Here is a 24155-nt window from a genome sequence, read left to right as displayed (position 1 = left end):
TAGTATTAATGGATCTACTTCACCATTATCATTTTCCTCTCTATATCCGACTATTTCCTCTTTTACTTGACCAATTAGTCCCCTGTTGTTTAAAATTCTTTCATTCAGTCTCCACAAAGTACTTTTCCTTTTCAGGTGGATCTTAAATTGCACTGATATGAGACATACACTCCTGATCAAAATCTTAAGACCAGTCAAAAAATTGCAAGAATTTGCATTTTGCACTATTGGATCTTAAGAAGGTCCTAAGTAGAGCTTCACAATGTTAAAAGAAGAAATCAGCGTAAGAGACAAAACCTTTTGAGCGGGGAATTAATTGAAAACTGCATTTATACTCAAACATGATTTTTTCAGCTGATCAAAAGTTTAAGACCATAGCTCAAAAAACCCCGAAAACCCCCCAAAACAGAAACAAAGTGTCAAAAAAAAGGACTCAGTAATGAGTAGCTCCACCATTCTTGTTGATGACTTCAAACAATCGTTTAGGCATGCTTGATGCCAGTGTTTCCAGGAGGCTAGTGGGAACGTTGCTCCAAGTGTTGAAGATGGCTTCACGAAGGGCATCCACTGTCTGGAACTGATGTCCATTTTTGTAAACTTCCCTTGCCATCCATCCCCAAATGTTCTCAATTGGGTTTAGATCCGGGGAACATGCAGGATGGTCCAAAAGAGTGATGTTATTCCCTTGGAAGAACTCCTTTGTCAGGCGGGCATTGTGAACTGCAGCATTGTCCTGTTGAGAAACCCAATCATTACCACACAGACGAGGGCCCTCAGTCATGAGGGATGCCCGCTGCAACATCTCCACATAGCCAGCTGCTGTTTGACGCCCCTGCACAACCTGAAGCTCCATTGTTCCATTGAAGGAAAACGCACCCCAAATCATGATGGCGCCCCCACCACTGTGCCGTGTAGAAAACATCTCAGGTGGGATCTCCCTGTCATGCCAGTAACGTTGGAAGCCATCAGGACCATCAAGGTTAAATTTTTTCTCATCAGAGAAGACAACTTTCTTCCACCTTTCAATGTCCCATGTTTGGTGCACCCTTGCAAAGTCCAAACGGGCAATTCTGTGGCGTTGAAGAAGACGTGGCCTTTGAAGAGGTTTTTTGTTTCTGAAGCCCTTCTCTCGCAGATGCCGTCTGATGGTTATTGGGCTGCAGTCAGCACCAGTAATGGCCTTAATTTGGGTAGAGGATCGTCCCGTGTCTTGACGGACAGCCAATCGGATCCTGCGGCTCAGAGCTGGTGAAATTTTTTTGGGTCTACCACTTGACTTTTTTGTTCCATAACCCTCAGGATCGTTTAAAAAATGCAAAATGACTCTCTTACTGCGTCCAACCTCAGCAGCGATGGCACGTTGTGAGAGGCCTTGCTTATGCAGCTCAACAATCCTACCACGTTCAAAGTCGGTGAGCTTTTTTGCTTTTGCCATCAGGAGGTCTTGACAGTGTAAAGACTTCACAGAAAATGACATGGAATCCAGATGTTTGCACAGCTTTTGGCTTTTAAAGACTATGGTCTTAAACTTTTGATCAGCTGAAAAAATCATGTTTGAGTGTAAATGCAGTTTTCAGACAATTCCCTGCTCAAATGTTCTTGTCTCTTGCACTGATTTGTCCTTTTAACATTGTGAAGCTCTACTTAGAACCTTCTTAAGATTCAATGGTGCAAAATGCTAATTCTTGCAATTTTTGGACTGGTCTTAAGATTTTGATCAGGAGTGTATGTCACTCCTATCTTGCATTCTTTCTGTCTTAGTCATTAGTATATAATCAGTTCTGGAATAAACAGCATATAGTATTTAATAGTGGGTATAATCCTGTATATACATCCAGTATAACCATTTGTGACATCATGGTGTTCATATACCTACTGATTGGTTTTTTACTCCTTTTTTTTTTGCTTGTTGTATCAATCCTATAATTTGATACAACATTAAAGTCTCCGCCACATATCAATATTCCTTCTGCTTCCAAATGAATGAGATCACATATTTTCTTAAAAAGTACCTTGTCACTTTCTGGGGGAGCATATAATAGTGTTATTAGCTGATTTCCCAATTTGCCCTTTATGTTGGGTATCTTCCTTCTTTGTCCCCAATTTTGTTCAACATTTCAAACTTTACATTATTTGAAATCAATGTCATAACCCAATTTTGTATACTTTTCATATCCTTCTTTCGATAAATGTGTCTCCTGCAAGAGAATAACCTATACTTTTTCTTAAGACCTTATTCCTCTTTTTAATATTATTTAAACCATTAACATTCAATGAACCACAGTTATATCATTAGACATTATTTATATATCGTGGTTTGATTTTCACCTTCTTCACTGAACAACAAACTACTAACAAGAACTAAACTAACAAAAAATCTGAACTCCCAACTAAATCTGGGTCATTTTCCCAAGAGGCCGAGTCCCCCTGCTGGAAAGGGAGGGGGTGACCTTTTATGAACAAACCTATGGTAAGTTTTCCCAACCTGCTAGGTAAGTCCAACAGTCACTGTCCAATCTTGTTTAAACTTTAGAGAAGTCTATAGTCTCTTCCATCCCGCCCTGTATACCAAAGAAGGCGGGACAGGGATTATAACGATGCATCTGCCCTAATAAACGTCTTCAAATTTCTTAAACTTTTAAGTTGAAGGCAGGCGAAGTTTGAGCCTTCTTTAGTGGTCCATTTATGCCCCCGTTACCATCGTGTCCTTAATGTACTCTTCTGTGAAACTCCTGCAGCCTTTCCCTCGCTCGACTCCCCGCGTTCTGGCCAGGATCTGTAGCGGAGGTCCGCTGTTCGTCTTCTGCTTCTTCCCGACCCGTTGCCATGGCAGCGCTCTCTGGATCCTCTCCTTGGGTGAAGATCCGGTGCCGTTCTTGCTCTGTATCTCCAGCCCTTGTCACCTCGCGTCTATTGCAGCTTCCTCCGCATTGTTGTAAATCTTGGCACCATCCAACCAGGGAATCCATATTTTAGTCATTGGCGTCTGGAAGCAGATCTTTTGATCTTTCAGAGCCTTTTTTATCCCAGAGTAGGATTTGCGTTTTTCCATTACCTCGGTGGGGTAAACATGGTCAAAAAATATCCATCTCCCCTCGACTTAGATTTTCTTTTTCCACACTTTTACCAGAATGTCTTCTTTGGTTTTGTGTTTAAGAAAATTCACCACTATGGACCTGGGATTAGCCCCCGGTGGTGGTTTCTTTCCAAGGCTTCTTTGAGCCCGTTGGATCTCTAGCTTGGTTCCGTCCGGCAGAGCTAGCTTTCGGTGCAGGAGCCCCTCCACCATTTCTCGAACTGATTCGTTGTCTTGTTCGGCCACGTTGTAAATTCTTATTTTACAGCGCCTATCGTGCCCTTCCACTTCAGTTAGCTTCTCTTGTAGTTTTCTTTGCTGTTAGGGTCCTCTTTTACTCAGAATGGCGTCCTTCACTTCCACGTTCCACTCTTCCGGCTCTGCTATACGACCCTGCACATCGGTGATGTCTTCTTGTTGTTTCTGCATTTCCGCATCATTTCGTGCCACTTTTCTCTCAATTTCTTCTTTAAAACCGATAAATTCTCAACTCACCTCCTCTATGAATTCGTCCTTGAATTTTGTGATGTCCTCCTTATTATTACTATTATTGAGAGAACTTTGCAAACTGAACAGCGTGAGAAAGCTAACATCCCCAAAAGGCTTAGCCAATCACTAAGTTCTTCCACACTTTGTCCCTGAGTTTAACTGGGTCCATACTGGTCCATAAGGTATGATAAGGAAGTTTTATTTATATAGCACATTTTCAAAGTGCTTTACATGAATTAGAAGGAAATAAGAACAAAACAAGAAACCAAAGGAGCAAAAGAAGAAAAAAGTATAACTGTTGGAAACTGGAGTCTTGACCTGATGGGGTGTGTTTCTGCTGTTTTTCCACCAGGAGGAGCCAGTAGGTTGCCGCCTGGAGGGCCTGTTCCCTGCACACCTGCATGTAATCGGTGTCATCTACTTGAGCATAATTGGAGCGGGCAGCCAGTTCTCCAGCACTGGTACTCGGAGCCCCTCTAAGCTTTTTGAGTCTGTTCTCAGTATTTTGATTCTGACCTTTTCCTCTGACCTCCTTGCAGGATTCCCTCGTGGCTCCTTGGTAGATACCCAGAGTTGCCTGAGTCCCTCAATCCGGTGACCAAAGACCACCTCAAGAAGATCCCTCTGCTTGTTCATCCAATCCATACTGGCGAATACCTGCTCCTCCATCCTCCAGTCTGCCGATTACCTGTCCGTCCTCCAACATACTACCACCGTCTATCTCCAGTGACCTCCTTCTCCTATAATCATCTGATTCTGGACTGGGCACCTCTAACTCCCACAAGCAACCCAAGCTCCAGTGAACCAACTACTCCCCCCTGACGGAACATCCTCATCACACTCAGTAAGCGGAACCCGTTGTCAGTCATTCTCTTTGAAAACAGTCTTCTTACCTCACCTCCTTCTCAGCCTCCAGAACAAAGACGATCCAGATCCTGTGGTTCCACAGCAAGAAAACTCTCCACACACATTCATTGTTTAGCTCCAAAATAAACTTTTATTTAACTGATTCTCATTCTCCTGTATGTGTTTTTGCACGTGGGTCAAGCGAGTTGCTCCCAACATGTCGGATCACTCAAGCCAACAAACTGACCCAGCTGAAGCACTCAGGGGAGCCACAGCTGAACAACACTCTCATTCAGTCCCATGAATGAGCATTAAGAATTCTGGGTAACCAACAAAGAGAAACTAACCAGCGATTGGATGAATTGGTTAACCTTTTACAAAGGACCCTTCATCAGGCTTCTTCTCCTGATCCCGTTCCGGCTCCTCCAGTCCGCTCCGGAGGACTTCCGTGTGTTCGGAAGTCCGTCCACCAAACCCAGAAAAATACTCAGGTGAAGTACTGTAAATCGCTGTGGTGAATTCCTCTTACAATACACCCTCGCCTTCAATCATTCACCTCAAAGTTTCTCTTGTAATGGTACTAAGATTTCTTCTATAATTTCACACCTGAAGGGAATGGCTCTAGAATGGGCTGAAGCCAGATTTAAAGATCTGTCAGATTTGAGATGCACCTTTGATGCATTCCTCACTGAATTCAAGCAGACACTCAGCCAAGAGTCAGACAAGACATCAAATTCAAGAAACCTTTTGACAATAAAACAGGGACAGAGATCGGTAGCAGATTTTGCAGTGGATTTCAGAATTAAAGTGGCGGCATCCGGGTGGAACGAATCATCTTTAAAGAGCATGTTTTTCCACGCCCTTAATGATTCACTTAACGATAAATTAGCAACTCAAGACGAACCCAGAACACTGAGCGAACTTGTCTCAGTTGCTATTCGCTTGGATAATTGAATTAGAAAGAGAAATAAAGACAAAACTAGAAGGAGTCCATTTGTTAAAGTTACCTTCTCTCTGGGTCCATCTCCTTCTCAACTGCCCTCTCCTTCACAGACTCAGTCAGATCCTGAACCTATGCAGATTGGTCGTATCCGGTGGTCACCTGAGGAGCAACAGAAAAGAATGAATTCTCACTTGTGCCTGTATTGTGGATCCATTGGCCACTTCATCGCCACTTGTCCTGTTTGGCCAAAAACCCCGGCCCGCCAGTAGAAACGAGGAGGCTGGCGGGCCAGTTGAGAAAAGACAAGACTTCTTCTCGACTTTTCCTCCCCACGACACTATTTGTTAACGATTCCCTCAGTCTGTCTGTGTTGATTGATTCGGGGTGTGAATATAGTCTCATTGATTCAGCCTTCGTACAGCAGATGTCACTAGAAACCATTCAACTCCCAACTCCTCTCCGTGTAACTGCCTTGGATGGTAAATCTTTGCCTCAAGTCACTCACATGACTAAACCGCTACAGTTACTCATTTCCAGCAATCAGAAACTGATCTCATTCTACATTTACCCAACCGCTAACTCTTCCTTAGTTCTAGGTTTCGAGTGGTTGCAAAAACATAATCCCCACGTCAACTGTTCTGAGCTGCACATTGAATCCTGGTCACATGAACGTTATTCTTCTTGTCTTCGCTCCGCAGTTCCCCCAAGTCCACCACCGGCTGTTCATCGGGAGGCTCATCCACCTGATTTAACTCTCATTCCCCCTGATTATCATGATCTGGCTCCCGTCTTCAGCAAATCAAAGGTTCTCTCACTTCCACCCCATCGCCCTTACGACTGGACAATTGACCTTCTGCCTGGCACTCCATTACCTTCGAGTCGCCTACATATCATTTTGCGACCTGAATGTGAGGCAATGGAAGGATATATCAAGGATTCCCTGGCAGCTGGCATCATCCGTCCTTCCTCTTCTCCCTTAGGGGTGGGGTTCTTTTTTTGTGTGGAAGAAAGATGGTTCCTCCAGACCTTGTATCGATTATAGAGGTCTAAATCATTAAGAATAAATATCCCTTACCTCTTCTTTCTTCAGCATTAGAACCTGTTCATGGCGCAACTGTTTTTTCTTGGCACAACTTACGTAATGCTTACCATCTGCTCCGCATCCGCCAGGGGGATGAGTGGAAAACCTAATTCAAAACTCCCATAGGTCACTTTGAATACTTGGTCATGCTGTTCGGTCTTTCCAATGCCCCAGCATTTTTTTCAAACTGTGGTTAATGATGTTCTCCGAGACTTCTTAAACGTTTTTGTGTTTGTCTATTTGGATGATATTCTCATCTACTCAAAAAATATCACAGAACACAAGAAACACGTCCGTCTGGTTCTACAACGCCTCCTTGAAAACAAAACTCTACGTCGAAGCCGAGAAATCTGAGTTCCATCAGTCATTTGTAACTTTCCTGGGTTTCATCCTTGAGGGCTGACAGGTAAGGCCTACTTCAGAAAAGATACAAGCAGTTTTGGATTGGCCGGTTCCACAGACTCGCAAGCAATTACAGAGATTTCTGGGGCTTGCCAATTTTTACCGATGCTTTATATGCAACTACAGCCAAACAGCACTGCCTCTCACATCCCTGACATCCACTAAAACTTCCTTCAAGTGGTCAGCTGAAGCTGACGCGGCATCCGTCTCAACTCTCTTTTCACCCACGCTCCGGTTCTCATCCAACCTGACCCCAACAAGCAGTTTATTGTTGAAGTGGACTCTTCAGAAATGGGGTTTGGAGCAGTGTTATCTGAAATTTCTGAATCAGATAATAAAACTCATCCATGTGCCTTTTTCTCCTTTAGATTGTCCTCTGCAGAACGAAACTATGATGTGGGCGATCGTAAACTGTTGGCTATAAAGCTGACCTTTCAGGAGTGGCAGCATTGGTTGGAGCGCGTTGAACATCCGGTGCTGGTCTGGACAGATCATAAAAACTTGTCATATTTCCAGTCCGCCAAGAGACTTAACCCCCGTCAATCCCGCTTGTCATTGTTTTTCTCGGTTTAACCTCTCCATTTCCTATCTCCCCAGATCCAGAAACATCAAGCCTGATGCGCTTTCCAGAGTGTACTCACCAGATGAATCCATCCTTCCTCCCAGCTGTACTGTAGCTGCAGTAACCTGGGAAATCGAGGACATCATTCACCAAGCTCAGCAGTCAGAACCCGACCCTGGAAATGGACCAACCAATCGACTTTATGTTCCTCCCTCCGTCCGAGCCTGTCTCATCCATTGGATTCACACCGCCAAGTTCTCTGCTTATCCCAGTACAAGTTGCACCATAATCACCTTAATCATCTTTCCTGATTAAGTCGTTTCTGCCCTCTGTTCACAGGGATGTAAAAGGATACGTACTCACCTGTCCTACCTGTGCTCATAACAAATCATGTCATCAACCTCTGGCTGGTCTTCTTCAACCACTATCCATACCAAACCGTCCCTGGTTACATATCGCTATCGACTTCGTTACCAGACTTCCCGTCTCAAGAGGTATGATAACTATTTTCACAATCATTGACTGTTTTTCCAAGACCTGCCAACTGATCCCTCTCAGGAAACTCCCCACAGCCTTTCAAACAGCGCAACTACTCATCAAACATGTTTTCCGCTTACATGGAATCCCTCAAGAAATCCTTAATGACAGAGGTCCTCAGTTCACGTCACAGGTTTGGAAACATTTCTGTTCAGCCCTAGAAGCAAAGGTTACATTAACTTCTGGTTATCATCCTCAGTCAAACGGCCAAACAGAAAGGATGAGTCAAGAACTCGAATCCACCCTCTATTGTTTTTCTTCCATCAATCCATCTGACTGGAGTCAGTTTCTACCATGGGTAGAATACGCTCACAATACTCACATTTCTGCTGCTACTGGTTTGTCTCCATTTGAAATCTCTTTAGGTTACCAACCTCCACTATTTCCATCTGATGAAAGAGAGATCGCAGTCACTTCAGTCCAACATCACATTCACGGCTGCAGAAACATCTGGAATAGGACCATCTCCGCACTCAACTGAACTGCTGAACAGAATAAACACTATGCTGATCGGAAGAGAACACCTGCTCCACAATACACTCCTGGACAAAAGGTTTTGCTTTCTGCTCGAGATACCCCTTTGAAATCCATGTCAAAGAAACTTTCTCCCAGGTTCATTGGCCCTTATGAAATAGAATCAGTTATTAGTCCATCTGCAGTCCGACTCCGCCTTCTGTCTTCTCTCCACATCCATCCCACATTCCATGTTTCCCAAATAAAACCAGTCCAGACCAGTACAGTACAGTACTGAACATTTAAACTAGATCTTCTGTTATGAGTACTCCATAATGTATAAGGTAGAAGGAGTTTCTCTGGATGATAATAAGCTAAATATTGGTCTAAAGTAATAAGTACTCCACAGTTTAAAAAGTATATAAACTAGATGCTCTGTTCTGTGTTGCTAGGTAAATGCAAGTACTCCATAATTTATGAGGCATAAAACTAAATGTTGATTCTCCATGTTTGATTCTATAAAGTAGATGGTCCTAAATGAGGATCTAAGGTAACGAGTAGATTCAAGGATTCAAGATTTATTCTAATTCCTTTTCTGAGTTACAAGATAATTAGAAGTACTCCATAATTATAAGCTAGAAGGAGTTTTTCTGGAAAAATTAATAGAAGTTTCTCTGCATAATAATCTAAAAAGTATAGTATTGGTCTAAATAGTGAGTACTCCACAATTTTTAAAAGTAATAAAATAAACTAGACAGACAGGGCAAGGAAGAGATGCATCAGGGAAGTTCTGTTCACTGACAATAAATGCTATCTATCTATCTATCTATCTATCTATGCACATGTAGCTACATTGAGATAAAACAAAGACATGAGTGACAGACGGTGACATCACGGAGTGTATCTGTTTGCTGTGTTTGTGTGCTGCATGTGTATGACCATGAAACCATGCAACTCGGTCTCCCAGGCAACAGTCTGATATGATGGTGTTATCTAGGAGGAAGTCCTTGGGAGCGCTCTGCTCCACAGTCACATGGATGATTTCAGAAGGGAGTGAGGAGAGCAGGAGCGTCATGTTCACATGTCTTCCAGGAGATTTGAGATATCCAGCCAGCCGAGGCCAACACAGGGGAGCCAGTTCAGATACAGAGAGCTTTATGTCGGGTAGATTTCAAATTTTAATCTGCCCTAAAGTCTCACCAATACATCCCTGTTAATTCCAATCATCCAAATTAGTGTGGCCGTTCCACTGAACCGAAACTAGCAACTTCTCCAGGATCGATTCCTTCCTGCTAGAGAGTTTTAGTCTGCAGCTGGACTGCGAGTCTCAACAAGAATCGCATCCAACTTGCGTCTCTGTCCCACAGCATCTCAGTCTGAGTGTTCGCTAGTCGGCCCAATCCGTCACAAATTTGTCAACATAAGGGCTAATAAATTCAGCAGATTTATGAAAAACAGAGAGTGGCTGGGATATTAGCGGCTTATAGCCCGGTGAGGCTTATATACGTAAGTTTCCAGTTTTTAAAAATATCTCTGTGGATGAGGGTTATAGTGAGGTGAGCTCTATAGTCTGGAAAATACGGTAATAATAATCTGATGAACTTTAAAACAGATTCATGTGGATTTAGTGTCTGACCTTCTGAAAGATCTTCATCATGGAGATGCTTTGTTGTTTCTCATCTGCTGCAGCATCTTTATTCTCTGAACAAAAACAACAACATATGTGACTTACAATAATCTGAATAATAGCAATAATCTCAGCTCCATACCTGCGTTCATCAGAGTGACGGCATTCTGCTCATCATCTGATCTTTGTTTTCTGTTCCTTTCTTGATAAAACTGGAAAAATGTCTGAAATGAAAGTTTCTTTCACATATTAATCATCAACCATAGAAGCAGTTTCACATTATTGCATCTTGACTTATGATCCACGGTCAGACACAAACAGATTTGAGTTCTTATGATAAATTGAGTTTTTCTTTTAATACAGATCTTCTATTACCAACCTGATCTCCTTCATCTTCATCGAGTTTGGCTTCAAGAGGAACTAAACCCCACATCGACTTGTTTCTGAAGGGTATCTGTGAATTGACCTGATGGTGCTACTTATGTGTTTACAGTTGCAGTATTATGAGTTTTCCAGGCACACAGTTTCATACCACAGTCAGTAACTGTGTGGCTGTAACTCCACTCGAATAAAGTTCTCTTTTCTAGCACCGTTTGGGTTTCTCCCATTCACTCTGATTGGCTGGCAGAAAATCTGCCAGCCAATCAGAGGTGAAGGAAAATGTGTTAACGATGACATTGATTTTCTGCTGATCTGTAATCATAGTCTGCCTGTAGTTTTAGCAGCGGAGGAACGGAGCCGTTCAAGCCGCCATGTTCAGTGGAGGACGGTGGTTTACAGTGTAGTTCATTTCCGGTTAGCTTCTTAGCATTGAACTACATACTTCACAGGGAAACGTTAGCGATTGGGTAAAATTTAATACCTCAGCAGAGGCCACGCCTCCAGGAAGTAATCATTTCTCAATGAGAGTCCAGATCCGCTGGACGAAGCAAAGCGTAAAACAAGGAACCGGTTTCTACCAGGCTAGTAACTATGTTACCTTCAGTTCCTATGAAAATGCTTTATATATCAAACATAACTTAAAATAAAATTTTCACAATTAATGCCTTCAAATTGGGCCTCTGCTTTTTTAAGAAACTCCTACTCTGTCCGGGACTTTGCCTTCAATGCTTCTTCACATCAACACTCCTCTGTGATGCTGTTTGCATTTTGTTGCCAGCTTTAAACTGAGAAGGAGTTTGTTTAAAGAGTTCAGCAGATGCACAGTTCCACCAGGTGTTTGGTAATTGCTGCTGCTAGTCTTGAGGAACTGAGTAGGATTGCTGCTCTGAGGAGGAGCTTTGTTAGAGTAGGCGTTTGGGCAACCCTTAATCGTTTCTCAAATGTTCATGAAAGAACCAAGGAAACACTCCAGGTAGTTACAGAACATGTTTTAAAGTTCAAAACTTAGGATTGTTAGATAACTTCCCCTTTAATATTTGGCCTGAAACCATCTTACTGCTCCTTCTGGATTATTCTTAAAATGTTGCTCTAACAAGCAAAGCATTTATTTATTACTGTGATTGCAAAAAGTACTTGCTATAAAAGAACCTAATTGTAATAATAATTAGGTCCTTTTATAATAAGTTTCTTAAAACCTTAGTTCAAATATTATACTTCAGTACAAAATTATATATAGACTGATTGGACTGTACCGCGTTCACACCGACCAGAGAATAACTTTATAATACACATTTTTTACAACACTAAAGCCCATGTGATCTTGGGAATCAAATGTATTACTCCATCTTTATTACTTATTGTACACAAGCACATATGCAATAAGTTATTTTTATTTCAAGGAAATAATGGTCAAAGTGCAGCGAAATGCAATTGAACTTGTTCTCCTTAAATCATGCACTATTTCAATTGCAATGAAATACAAACCGAAACAAAAGTAGTGGAAGAGTTTCTTTAAGCGTGTGCACAGATCAGGTTGTGGTCATCCTGCTTTCACCGTGAAAATCTCTAACTCAGAGAAAAGTCTCTAGATTTGTGGCTAGTTGTTAAAAAAGTCAGTAAATTTAGCGAGAAAATCACTAAGCCAGTCAGTGACGCAGCCACACCCCTCCGGGCCCCTTAGCTCCACCCACTTTTTCAGAATTTGTCTAGGGCAGGCTATGCTTTCACAGGAGGGTGAAAGCATAGCCTGCTTTAAATGTTTCCGAATTATATATAGCCAGAAGACTTCTGGCTATATATACTTTTGCCATGTGAAAAACGCCTAAATATGTTTGACAAACCCTTAAAGTCTGCTCTGAAATAAACTGATAAAGAATATTGCTGAGAGTTTGATGTTCCGGTTTGACTTTACCAGTTTGGGCAGTAAGACGTAGGACAAGATGGACAGGAAAATGACAACACAGGCCACGATGAAATAACCGAATGCTGCGTCCTCCAGCTCAGAACCACCTGCAGCGGAGGAAGTGACACAATAAAAATGTTGATCATTTGTGATGTATTCATCCTATTGTCAACATTTTGATCAACCAAGACTTATTTCAAATGAAGGCTATATTGCAAATCAGTTATTGAAAGCTTATCTGACAGACTTGCAATGGCACAGATCATAGAAGTGGCAGCGAAGGTTCCGGCGAGTCCTTGGCCGCTCATGATGGGAGTGGTGTACGAAGCTGGAAGCAAACCGGCCATCCCAAACAGACTGCCCTGCAGCACCGCCCCAAACGCTGGAAAATAACCAACAGTTCAACAAGCTGATTAGCACGCCGGGGATTTCAGTGTCTGTGAAAACTCTGAGTTTGTTAACCCTGGGTTTTCTGGGGCTCTAGTACTATTCACAGTGTTATGTGTTTGATCCCAGCTTTCATTCCTGCTTCTTGTCAGTGCGTCATTGAGCAAGGCACTTTAACCCAAAGTTAGCTTCTGATCTGCATACTGGTGGATAAATGTGCCTGCATTTGGGAGCCTGGCAGGGTGGGTGTGGCTGTTGGAGTAGTTGGTGCTAAATGAGTTCAGCAGGTGCCCGGCGGCTTTGGTCTGCAAAAACAATATCTGGAGAGTTTCTTATTCCTGCGACTGACTTTGAAATCAAATCTGCATCTGGCTTCACAGCAGGCTGCTCACATGAAGAAGGAACTTGTATTTGTGTGACCTTCTGTCATTCTCATTATTCATATTCAGGTCAGGGTGTTTTAGCATTTCTCACCTGGTAAGAAATGCCACAAGTTGCAGTTCAACAAATATTCTGATTTGTTTGTTGTTTCAGAAAGCAGGGTTAACTAACTCTGACTATAAGCAGTGACTCTGATTAACCCTATCCAGCTCTGTGACACTCAGGGAAATCAACTGGTTAACTAACTCTGAGTCAAGTTACCCTGAGTTAAGTGTGAGAATAGAAGAAGCCCTGAATGCAGATCACGCAATTCACCATGGCAACGGGGGAAAAGAGTATCAATACATATGACAAAAATCAGCAACACTGTTGCTGCTGCCAAATTAGCAAGTTAGCATAAAATTTGTAAAATTGTTGTCACTACATTTATTTAACATCCAAAAAATGTTGATAATTTTGTTTTTCTGAACCAAAAATCAATATCTACTAATCGAGTGTGATCACCCTGCAGAGTATTACTTCCCAACATCTGCAGGCTCCCCCAGAAAAGGAAAAGCCATTTCTGGCACTTTCCGTGTTTCAGGCCTCGGCTAAACGACAGAACAAACTCAGGATTCGCTGCAACAGGCCGTCTGCAGAGCAGCGCTGATTCACGGAGGGAATCGTTCTGAAACTGAAAACCCAAGACGTATACTCTATTTAGCCCAAAACTAACTCAGGATTTTCACTCATCCCAGTTTCTGAAACGGGTCTGCAGGTGCAAAGTTGTAAGAAGAGTGAGAAGAACTCCGAGTGCAGAGCGTTTGCTCCAAGTTCTGGAACAAGTCAGACAAGTCCTCTTTTTAAATCTCTTTTAAAAACACTTATTCCTCGACTTTCTACACACTGAAACAAGCAAAAGCTTCAAATAATCTTTATTTATATTTATGTATCTGTGTGATTTGATTGGGTTTCTGACAGCTTGTTCGGAGACAAGCAGCTGCATTCTGACTTAATTAACACTTGTTTATGCCATAATAAAGCAAACTGCAAGTTGGTCCAAATGCAAAGTTATAAAAGCACAGACAGCCTTTTGAACGTCATTGTCATTTAAAAATCATTTTAGTTGTGGCCAGGAGCCAAAAGTAAAAGAAACTCGTCTTAGTTACATTTGTTGTTTGTCAAGTTTAACATTTAAATCAAAGTGCACCAAAATTTCTGACTGCAGAAGAAAGAAGCATCAAGGCCAGCTACTCCACTTTTCACAAACACTTTACATTCAGTTTCATCCTTGATTGATTGTAAAAGATTTTCAGCCAATCACTGCTTAATATCTGAGAAGAAATGGCTTCATTACTTTACTGGCAGACCAATTTGTGTGTCCTCTGAATAGCAGTAAAAGGAAAACTATGTTATTGTGTGATCTTTATATATATTAAAAAAGTATTTTTCAAGAGAGATCTGGCCAACACTGGCAGGACACAGTGTTGCAAATGAAAAGTAAAGATATCAAAAGCAAGTTAAAATACAATATGGATAATAAAGGAAGAAAAATAGCAAAAACAAACAAAGCTATAAAAATAGTGTTTCATGATGAATGACCAAACTGGCAGAAAATAAAGAGAAAAAATAAGGAACCAATGATGGAACCTTTTGGGACTCCACAGGAGAGAGGAGCAGTGGAAGAAGATGGGAGCCGATGGTTACGGGAGGTTCAGAACCTCCAGGCCAAATGGACCCAACCAATCCCCACAGCAGACCCAACGCCCAGGCGCTCACCTCGCTGTGATTGGCTTTCCATCATCATTCTGTCATCAAAAAATCAGCTACAGATCACAAAAGTCAGATTGGGGTCACTTCAGGCTGCAGTGTGAACGTAGCCTTCATCTTACCCTCTCCCAGCCTTAATGCCTTAAAATGATGGTGCAGCGTTGCAGCAAGCAAATCCAGGTGGAAAGACCACCAAACCACCATGGCGGCAAGACTCTGACTATGTGCTGATGCTCCCCAGGGGCCTTTGACCTAACTAGGAACTATAAATTATATTTGTCTTGCAGTTTGCACCAATCATGTCACTCAACTTTGAGAACTAGATCATAATTTCTGTGCTGATCTCGCTTCATTCACTTCCTTGGGTTTGTTGCAAGACTCATATTTTATCCTGAACATTAAGGAGAAACGACCTGACGCTGTAGTACCGGTGTAGTACTGGTGTAGTACCGGTGTAGTACCTGAATATCAACGAGAAACGACCTTACGCTTTTAGACGCTCAGAGTTTAACATTGAGATATTGGCTACACGACATCAAATGATTATAAAATAAATATCTCACAGTTGATGATGATTATCTTCACCATGGTTATGGAGAAGAAAGGCAGCGGCTCCAGAGGAACTTTGACAAGGACAGCAGTGATGATGAAGACAAACATGATGATGAAGAGGCTTCCCATCACACGCAGGCGCTGAGGAACGCTGACAGAACGAGAACAAATTAAATCCAGCTTTGTTTGTGAAGCAGGACTAACGTTCTGTAGATGAAACGCTGACACTAAACTGCTTAGATGTGAAGTATTCTGGAATAAAAAGAACAGAAGGATTTTTAAGTCATGATGTTTTTCCTGTTCCTGTTTGGTTCCTTCAGTCTTTTCTGTCACTTGTTTTGGACCTGATTTTTCATCACAGTTCCTTTAACTCATCACTAATTAATTTTTAGGTTCACATTTTTATAACAATTCCTTCCTTTGTCCTGTTGTATAAAAAACATTCATTTGATTTATACATATTGGTATGATGATTGCTGGGTTTCTACAACATATCTGGCTTAATTTAGTTTTATTGAACAGCTTCTGTACGACTCAATCCAATCCAAAGAGAAATGAAATGTTGTTGTAACTTATGTTATCCACTGTTCTCTAAAGAGTTGAAATAGATGCTGATGGGTGTTAGCAGGATCCATCTCCTGTAGCAGTCTGTTTTACAGCGAGTGAAGAAGCTTCTGACTGAAGACCCTCTGTCTCTCCAGGCCAGGCTGAGGAAGAGGATGTTTTCAAGAGAATTTTCTTGATTTTATGAAGAATCCATCTTTGTAATAGTCACCTCCAGATTTTCCAGTCAGAACCAGAACAGATGATGGAAATGGTGTTTTACCTTTGACCCTTATTCAAAGTGCTTTACTGTCAATTATTGTTGATAACCCACTTGGACAAACAGCAACCATCACAAAACGTTATCTCACTGAAAACACAGCAGAAACTTTTAATCAAATCTACTCTTCTTCCTCACCCTTAAGCTGTAATGATGTAGATAAGTTGGTAAATGATTTTCAGTCTAAAGTCTCAGATATTGTTGATTCCATTGCCCCAATTAAAATGAAGGTTGTGTCTGGTAAAAAGAAATCTCCATGGAGAAATGCACAAACAGTTCAATCTGCAAGACAACTCTGCCGTAGGGCAGAACGAAAATGGCGTAAAACTCAACTCCACGTTCATTGTGACATCTATAAAGAAAGACTACGTAACTATCATTTAACACTAAAACATGCAAGAGAGGCTTTCTTTGCAGATGTCATAAACAAAAACATTAACAATGCTCCAGCTTTATTTGCAACAGTTGACAGAATCACAAACCCTCCTGTGACGTTACCGCCTGAATTCCAATGTATTGCCGCCTGCAACCAGTTTTCCAGCTTCTTTTCAGAGAAAATTCATAAAATCAGAGGATTAATCTGAACATCCACTATAAAGTCAGAACCAATGCTGAGCCCAAACAAAACAAATACAGGAAAAATGACCCAATTTCAACTACTTAATTTTAAAACCTTAGAGGAAATTATAAGTCAACTAAGCTCCAGTTCCTGCTGTCTGGATGTCCTAGATCTATAACTCTAGAACATTTCTTTAAGAAAGTCCTGCCTGTTATTGCTGCTGATCTGATCCAGATAGTAACTCATCGCTCTCATCAGGCGTTTTCCCCCAGGCTCTGAAAACAGCAGTAATCAAACCACTTATAAAAAAGAACAATCTGGACAAATCACTACTGCAGAATTACAGGCCGACCTCTGACCTCTGACCTCTGATTCATCAGCAAAGTTATTGAAAAAGCTGTGTGTAAACAATTAACTAGCTTCCTAACTATAACCAACCGCTTTGACTCCTTCCAGTCTGGTTTTCGTGCTCACCACAGCAGAGAGACTGGCCTCATAAAAGTGTTCAATGACATCCATATAAATACGGACTGTGGCAGAACCACAGTGCTGGTTCTGTTGGACCTCAGTGCAGCTTTTGACACTGTTGACCATGACATATTACTGAATCGACTGGAGAGTTGGGTCGGACTCTCCGGTCCAGTGCTTAACTGGTTTAAATCCTACATAAAGAACAGGGATTTCTTTGTTTCAATTGAAAACTTTTCATCAAAGAGGTCAAAGGTCACATGTGGGGTACCCCAAGGTTCAATCCTAGGACCCCTTTTATTCAATATTTATATGCTCCCACTAGCTCAGGTTATAACAGGAAATAATATTAGCTACCATAACTATGCAGATGACGCACAGCTCTACATTACGATGTCACCAGGTGACTCAGAGCCCATCCAATCACTGAACAGATGCTTAGAACAGATAAATGTGTGGATGTGCCAAAACTTTCTCCAGCTGAACAGAAACAAAACTGAAGTTATTATTTTTGGACCTAAAGAGGAACGATCTAGAGTTATAGATCTAGAGTTATAGATCTAGAGTTAATGCACAGCTTCAGTTATTACAACTGAAAACCAACGATCAGCCCGAGACCTGGGAGTAGTGATGGACTCTGACCTGAACCTCCAGAGCCACATAAAGACAGTTACAAAGTCGGCCTTCTATCACCTGAAGAACATTTCCAGGATTAAAGGACTAATGTCTCAGCCAGATCTAGAGAAACTCATCCATGCCTTCATCTTCAGTCGTATTGATTATTGCAACAGCGTCTTCACAGGTCTGTCCAACAAATTAATCAAACAGCTGCAGCTGATCCAGAATGCTGCTGCTGCTGGCGTTCTGACTAAAACCAGGAAGATAGAGCACATAACACCAGTTTTAAAGTCCCTCCACTGGCTCCCTGTAGCTCAAAGAATAGACTTTAAAATACTGTTGTTAGTTTATAAATCACTGAACGGCTTAGCACCACAATACATTAAAGATCTGCTGTTGTTGTATCAACCTTCCAGACCTTTCAGGTCTTCCGGTTCTGGTCTGCTCTGCATCCCCAGAACCAGAACCAAACAAGGAGAAGCAGCTTTCAGCATCTATGCACCACAAATTTGGAACAAACTTCCAGAAAACTGTAAAACAGCTGAAACACTGACTTCTTTTAAATCTCAACTAAAAACCCACCTGTTTAGGATTCTATTTGAAATGTAATCAATTACAAATTTATGGATGGAACTTGACTTAATGATTGATTCTATATTGCATTGTGATTCTGTGTTTGTAATGATGTAAAGCACTTTGAAATGCCTTGCTGCTGAAATGTGCTATACAAATAAAATTTGATTGATTGATTGATTTCCCCTGAAAAAAGCAATAATCTCCTTTGTTTTGTTTTCATTCCAGATGATTTGATTGTTCCCTCCGTGTGTCCAGCAGCTCTCTGTCCTGGTGTCCATCTCTGGTCCTCCAGCAGCTGCAGAGTAATCTGAGTACAGAGTAATCTGAGTATTTCTGTAGATGATAGAAGGTTCTCCTGCTGCCTCCTGGCTCGACCCCAGTCTGTTAGAGAGGCAGCCATAGATATAGATCAGGTAGATCAGATTTATTTCTAGAACCAGGTGAGGCTGAAGCTCCACCTGCTGCAGATCAGCTGATCTTCAGAGCTGCTGCTCCGTCCTGGTGGCAGCGGCTTTGATGGAGCAGGTGGATGATGGCGTCTCCGTGGCGATAAGCAGACTGCAGGGGGTCCTGCTTCCTCAGGTGGGCCAGCAGGAGTCTCTCCAGGACCTCCATGATGGGAGTTGTCATGGCTACAAGTCCGTAGTCGTTGGTGACTGATGGTGAGTTTCCTTTGCTTCTGCAACTGGAGCAACTTGAACGTCCAACTGAACGTGAATCTGATAGCATGACAGAATTAAACTACCACACATCTCTGACCTAGAAACTGGTGTAGTACCTGTGTTGTACTGGTCTAGTACTTTGTGCCATACCGGTGTAGTACCTGTGTTGTACTGGTCTAGTACTTTGTGCCCTACTGGCGTAGTACCTGTGTAGTACTGGTCTAGTACTTTGTGCACTACTGGCGTAGTACCTGTGTAGTACTCACAGGGCGTGCAGGAAGGAGGTGAGGCAGGTGCACAGCAGCAGAGGCAACATGGCGCAGAGCGTCATCACATTGTTGAATTTGGTCTGTAGAACACTTTGATGTTGACCTGCTGCTTCAGTCTGATTGGCTGAAACCTCAGTGGGCAAAGGGTCCTTCAGACGATTCCTGAAGTACTGCAAGGATAATAAAACCTCTGTTCACGTACAAAGAGCTTTTATCAAAAGAAGACTGTTAGTAGGAAAATAAGTGAATTTGGATTCAGTAACAGAACCTTTACTGGACTTGTGAACCCAGATGTTAAATGGCCTGAACTTAAATTGCTATTATCCAGCCATACTGACTCCTGAAAGCACTTTACACCAGAGCCACATTCAGCCATTCACACTCACAAACTCCCACACATCGCCAGGTAACTTGTGGTAAAGCAACAGGAAGTCTCAACCCTCTGCATCCATCCCAGCCTGACCTTTTAGGGATGACAAAAAGCTGCTCACACAACAGCACTGACCTCTGTTGGTCATTTGATGTTCCAGCTCCACTTTAAATGGAAAAGTAAATACACTCAGCATACAAACCACTCAAAGTGCTTTACTCTCCAACCACATTTGCCCAATCCCACTCACATTCATGTATCGATGGGCAGATTGAAAGGCAACTTGGGGTTAAGTGTCTTGCTAAAGGGCACATCGACATGTGGCAGGAGGTGTTTGCATCAGGCTCTCAGCTTGATGCCAACATCCTTTCTACTCAGCCAGTCTCTCCTGAGTCTGAATTCAGGTGCTGCATCCTTCAAAGGTGGCACTTGTAGGGTGATACATCATAGCATGGCAACAAGGCCAGTCCAAATTCAAAGACTCCTCCAAATGTCTTCTTCTTTTCATGGTCCACAATATCCCATGATTCACTGCAGGTCCAAACTGGGGGTTCAGGCAAAGCAACAATGGCAGTGAAGAGTGAAAAATGATTTTGTTATATTCTGTCACATTCATTGACATTTATTCAGAACCCAGCCACAATGTTTCAGGTTCCCTGGTTTTGCTACTGTCAGAACAAGACTGTGCAGAGAAACAGGAGCTGTGGAGAAAAAGCAGATGATGTTTCACCATGGTAGCAGTCATGAAGAAGTTCCAGGGCAGCAATGTTCCCAGACCAAGCATGAAGAAGATCACCCACACGGCCAAATATCTGCAAGAAATAACATTAAATGATTCAATCAATGGCCGTCAGTGAGAGCTCGACATGGTCTGCTACATCACTGAAAGTTAAAACTGATTTATCCTGAGTTTGGCTAGTTAATCAAGTCAGGTTATGTATCGTTTTGACAATAGTTTTTCTCTTAATTATAGAAACATTCACATTGTTTGCAAATCTTTGCTAAGTATTGATGATTGCATTGTTCATGTTCCAGCATCTTACTTAAAGAAGTCTAAATAAAGTCATTCTCTGGATTACTTGTCTTTGGGTGAGGTGGTAGCCATCGTCACAGAGAAACCAACTGGCTGAAGGACGGCGCAGCTGGACTGGAGATCCGGATTGGACTGGAGCAAAATGAGGAGGATCAGAACAACCTCCGGGTGTTTCTTGAGCTGGAATAAAATATATATTAATGTTGAGACAAAAGAGGAGAACTAGTCTGTGTATTGAGCCATCTTTTCTATTTTTAACTCAGTTTTTCTCCTAAAAAGTTGTATTTTGGAATAAAGACGTGCGCCTTTTCCTGCTCAGTATGAATTGATTTTAATCGATCAAGCAGGTCAATTGTTGATTCATCAGAGGTGTAAAGTTGCTGACAGGCTGCCTTTAAAGCTCTGTGGCCCCTCAACGCATCCTAATTCCCAGTGGGGGTCGGGATGATAGAGCCAGGTAGCACGGCTGCTAACCTGCTGTAGTCCTGCTGCTTTATCTCATACTGTCACTCACCTTTGACCCCTCATTACAGAAATTATTCATTTGGTTCTTCTGGCTTTATCCTGCAATAACTTTCTCTTTATTTTCTATTTTTTTCTCTCCTGTCCTCCATTTCCTTTCCTTTTGACGAATTCAACCTGCTCCTCTTTCTTCCTGCCTTTTCATTTTCCAGTTGGGAGGGGCTGCTTGTGTCTCCACTTCGTTATTCCAGCTGGAAACTAGAGAACAGGATGACCTCTGACCTGAACCTTCAGAGACATATAAAGACAGTTACAAAGTCGGCCTTCTATGAGCTTAAGAACATTTCCAGACTTACTCTAAATTTTTATGTAACCGGGCAGTTTATTAGTTTTGAAATGGCGTTTATGTAAAAGTGGCTGTAAATTCCCACCTGTATTGGGCCCATGAACACACCTGTGCCCCTTTTCCCCACCTTCACTTCCAGTTTGCAGTACTGCCTTGCTCATTAGATATAAAAGCACCGGGTGTGAACGAGCGATGGATTCTCCAGGGCGCCGGCTGTTAGGCTGTTGGATGTGTGAGTCGCCGCGCTAACCCCAACAAGCCCTGCGTCATGAGGGGCATTGGTCATGAGGTAAATCAGTTTTTGATTAGTCGCCTATGACTGGCTATTTGCTATGTCAGTGATGCTGTTCATATAGTTGTCGGTTTGTCTAGTCTGACTTGTATTTGTCTCTCACAACAAGTCAGATTTTATGGCTTATTTTAGAAAGCACTGCTGCAAACTGGCCCAACTGCAGATGCACCAGGCTGTTCCTCTCATCCAAGAGGAGAATCTTGTTCCCTTGATAAAGAAACATAAACAAAACAACTTTAATTTTGAGTGCCAGCTGCACAGATAAAAAAAAAAATGCTTTGCCGCACATCAGCTTTTCTCAAAAGCTTCTTCAAATGACCACACACATACAGATAAAAATATTTTCTCAATCACATTCACACCACTCCTTTACGCCACTGCCAACACGACAGGACTATTTTGTGGTGTTCAATATTTTCATTGTCATGCATTTTGGAAGATAATCGCACCATTTACCCAATGAAACTTGATTAAATAAAGGGTCTGGCTCTGTGGTAACTTTAGGGGGTCATCACATCTAAAACTAGTTTTTCTAGCATTTTGAAGGCAGAAGTTTAGATTAGTCTTGTTTTCATGGGAATGTTATTTTAAAATGCTAGGATAACTGTCCATCCAAAATATGTGGTTCTAATGGAAACCAATGGGACCCAAATGTGAGGATTTGGTTTTCTGAGTGTTCATTAGTCCCTGTGTTGTTGCTTCTACCCCTTGATTGTTTCCAGCTGTCCCTCCGGTCCCCTGATTGCCCTCCATGTATTTTACCTTGTGTTTTTTGGTTTGTCATTTTGTTGTGTTTGCCAGCGCTACCAGCGTCTGAGTACCTTCTCTCATTGCTCACCTGTGCTGCCTGGACTTTTTCACCCTTTTGAGATCGCCATTCATTTTTGCCAACTACTACCTGAGCCCAGTCCATCCTCACCACAATCAACCCATTTCATGACACAAAATGGGACAGAAGGCCTTCAAAGTACACAAAGAGCGTATCTTTTGTTCTACATACCATACAATCAAAAGGACAAAAACATTTTAAGTCCTGGCCAAGTTTCAATAAATCTGACTCAGATATTGAGAATCAACAAAAGTGGCAAAGCAGGACATCCAATTTTGGGCAGCCTAGAATCTCCAGAGGTTATGGTCATTATAGTGGTTAACCCTAACCCATAACATTCATATTAGCACTGAACGTGACAACCTAAATGTGGCCTTTAATCTGATTATAGTTTCGATTCAGTTGATTTTCTAGCACCAATTCATAACATGTAATTTCAATCCATTTAAAAAAAAGGTCAATTCAATCCAAGAACTAGATTGCAAGCCACTTTGATCCATTCCAATTGATTTGTTATCAAAAAATGCAAATTCAGTTTATTTAAGTTAGCTAAAAAACATTTTTATCAAAGGTTATTCAGCAGATCGCATCCTGACAGTGGGAACATGTAGGAAGGATTTTTGCTCTTTCATAAGGCCATTTTTTTCTGTTAAAACTCCAAGTGAAAACTTATTTGTCCTCTAAAGGACTGAAAATGAAACATCCTCATATTCCTACTGAGGCGAGGAAAATCTAAGTTGAAGTTAGAGACTCAACAGGAAGTAGAACTGTAAAGTGTTTTTCTGCCCTCTTTTGAGGCCTCACTGTGACAGGCAGACATTTGGAACCAACAGGGAAGGCATTACGATCGATCGGATCCAGTGTTGATCTACTCAGCTTCACAGCTATGAAAACAGATTGATGCCTGAGAACGAACATTTGGGGAGCAAAGGGGCTACTTCCTATTTTCAATCAGACATTTTAACTGTTGAAGAGCGAGTATATTGTTGTCAGTAGGTTCCTGTGTTTATCAGGAAAGATAATTCAGTCTTGTGAAATTACTTGAAAAGAGAAATAACCATCTCAAGCCTCATATTGTTTCATGTAGTCTGCAGAGCCTGCTACCTGAATTTCCTGAGTGTGCCTGAATGCACCATCTGATGTCACAGATATTGGGAATCAAAATTCTGTCAATGTTGTGGCCCGTTTAGTGGCCCACCTCACAGAGGAAGTTCTTTGCCCAGAAAATCCAAATCAAACTCATTAGACACGATGTATCCCGTCACGATCAGCAGCTATCAGATGATTGAAGAAACCCAGAAAGGATAAAAGGCTGAAACCAGGTTCAGGTTTTACCTTCAGTGTTTGACAGCAGCCATTCAGTCGTTATCACAGCAGATATTGTTGATCGTTCTGTGCGCACAGCTGCTTGTGAAATCCTTCGTCCTCTGTTACCTTCCTGTCTTCGAGGTCTTCCTCATGGTTTGGTGCCGTCTCAGC

At 41.9% G+C, this 24155-nt stretch overlaps 1 protein-coding gene across 3 annotated transcripts in view; it reads right to left on the bottom strand.

The window, feature by feature from the left end:
- Positions 1-24149, bottom strand: part of LOC116720614 (equilibrative nucleoside transporter 1-like) — a 28273-nt gene extending 4124 nt beyond the window's left edge. For 2 of the 3 annotated variants that reach the window (XM_032563975.1, XM_032563974.1), the window contains exons 1-9: positions 24012-24149; positions 20794-20927; positions 20445-20526; positions 19342-19514; positions 15381-15520; positions 12548-12682; positions 12310-12407; positions 10159-10240; positions 10026-10090 (exon numbers count right to left, since the gene is read on the bottom strand). In XM_032563975.1, the coding sequence (XP_032419866.1) occupies positions 10026-10090; positions 10159-10240; positions 12310-12407; positions 12548-12682; positions 15381-15520; positions 19342-19514; positions 20445-20526; positions 20794-20819 (801 nt within the window). In that variant the 5' untranslated portion in view covers positions 20820-20927; positions 24012-24149. The remainder of the gene's footprint in view (positions 1-10025; positions 10091-10158; positions 10241-12309; positions 12408-12547; positions 12683-15380; positions 15521-19341; positions 19515-20444; positions 20527-20793; positions 20928-24011) is intronic. The other variant, XM_032563976.1, reaches the window with a different exon arrangement.
- Between the last annotated feature and the right edge of the window lie 6 nt (positions 24150-24155).

The sequence above is a fragment of the Xiphophorus hellerii genome, chromosome 5 (genome assembly GCF_003331165.1).
Source record: "Xiphophorus hellerii strain 12219 chromosome 5, Xiphophorus_hellerii-4.1, whole genome shotgun sequence".
In the NCBI taxonomy this organism is placed as follows: domain Eukaryota; kingdom Metazoa; phylum Chordata; class Actinopteri; order Cyprinodontiformes; family Poeciliidae; genus Xiphophorus; species Xiphophorus hellerii.
The sequence above is the reverse complement of the archived record's forward strand: the minus strand, read 5'-3'. Positions and strand labels throughout refer to the sequence as shown.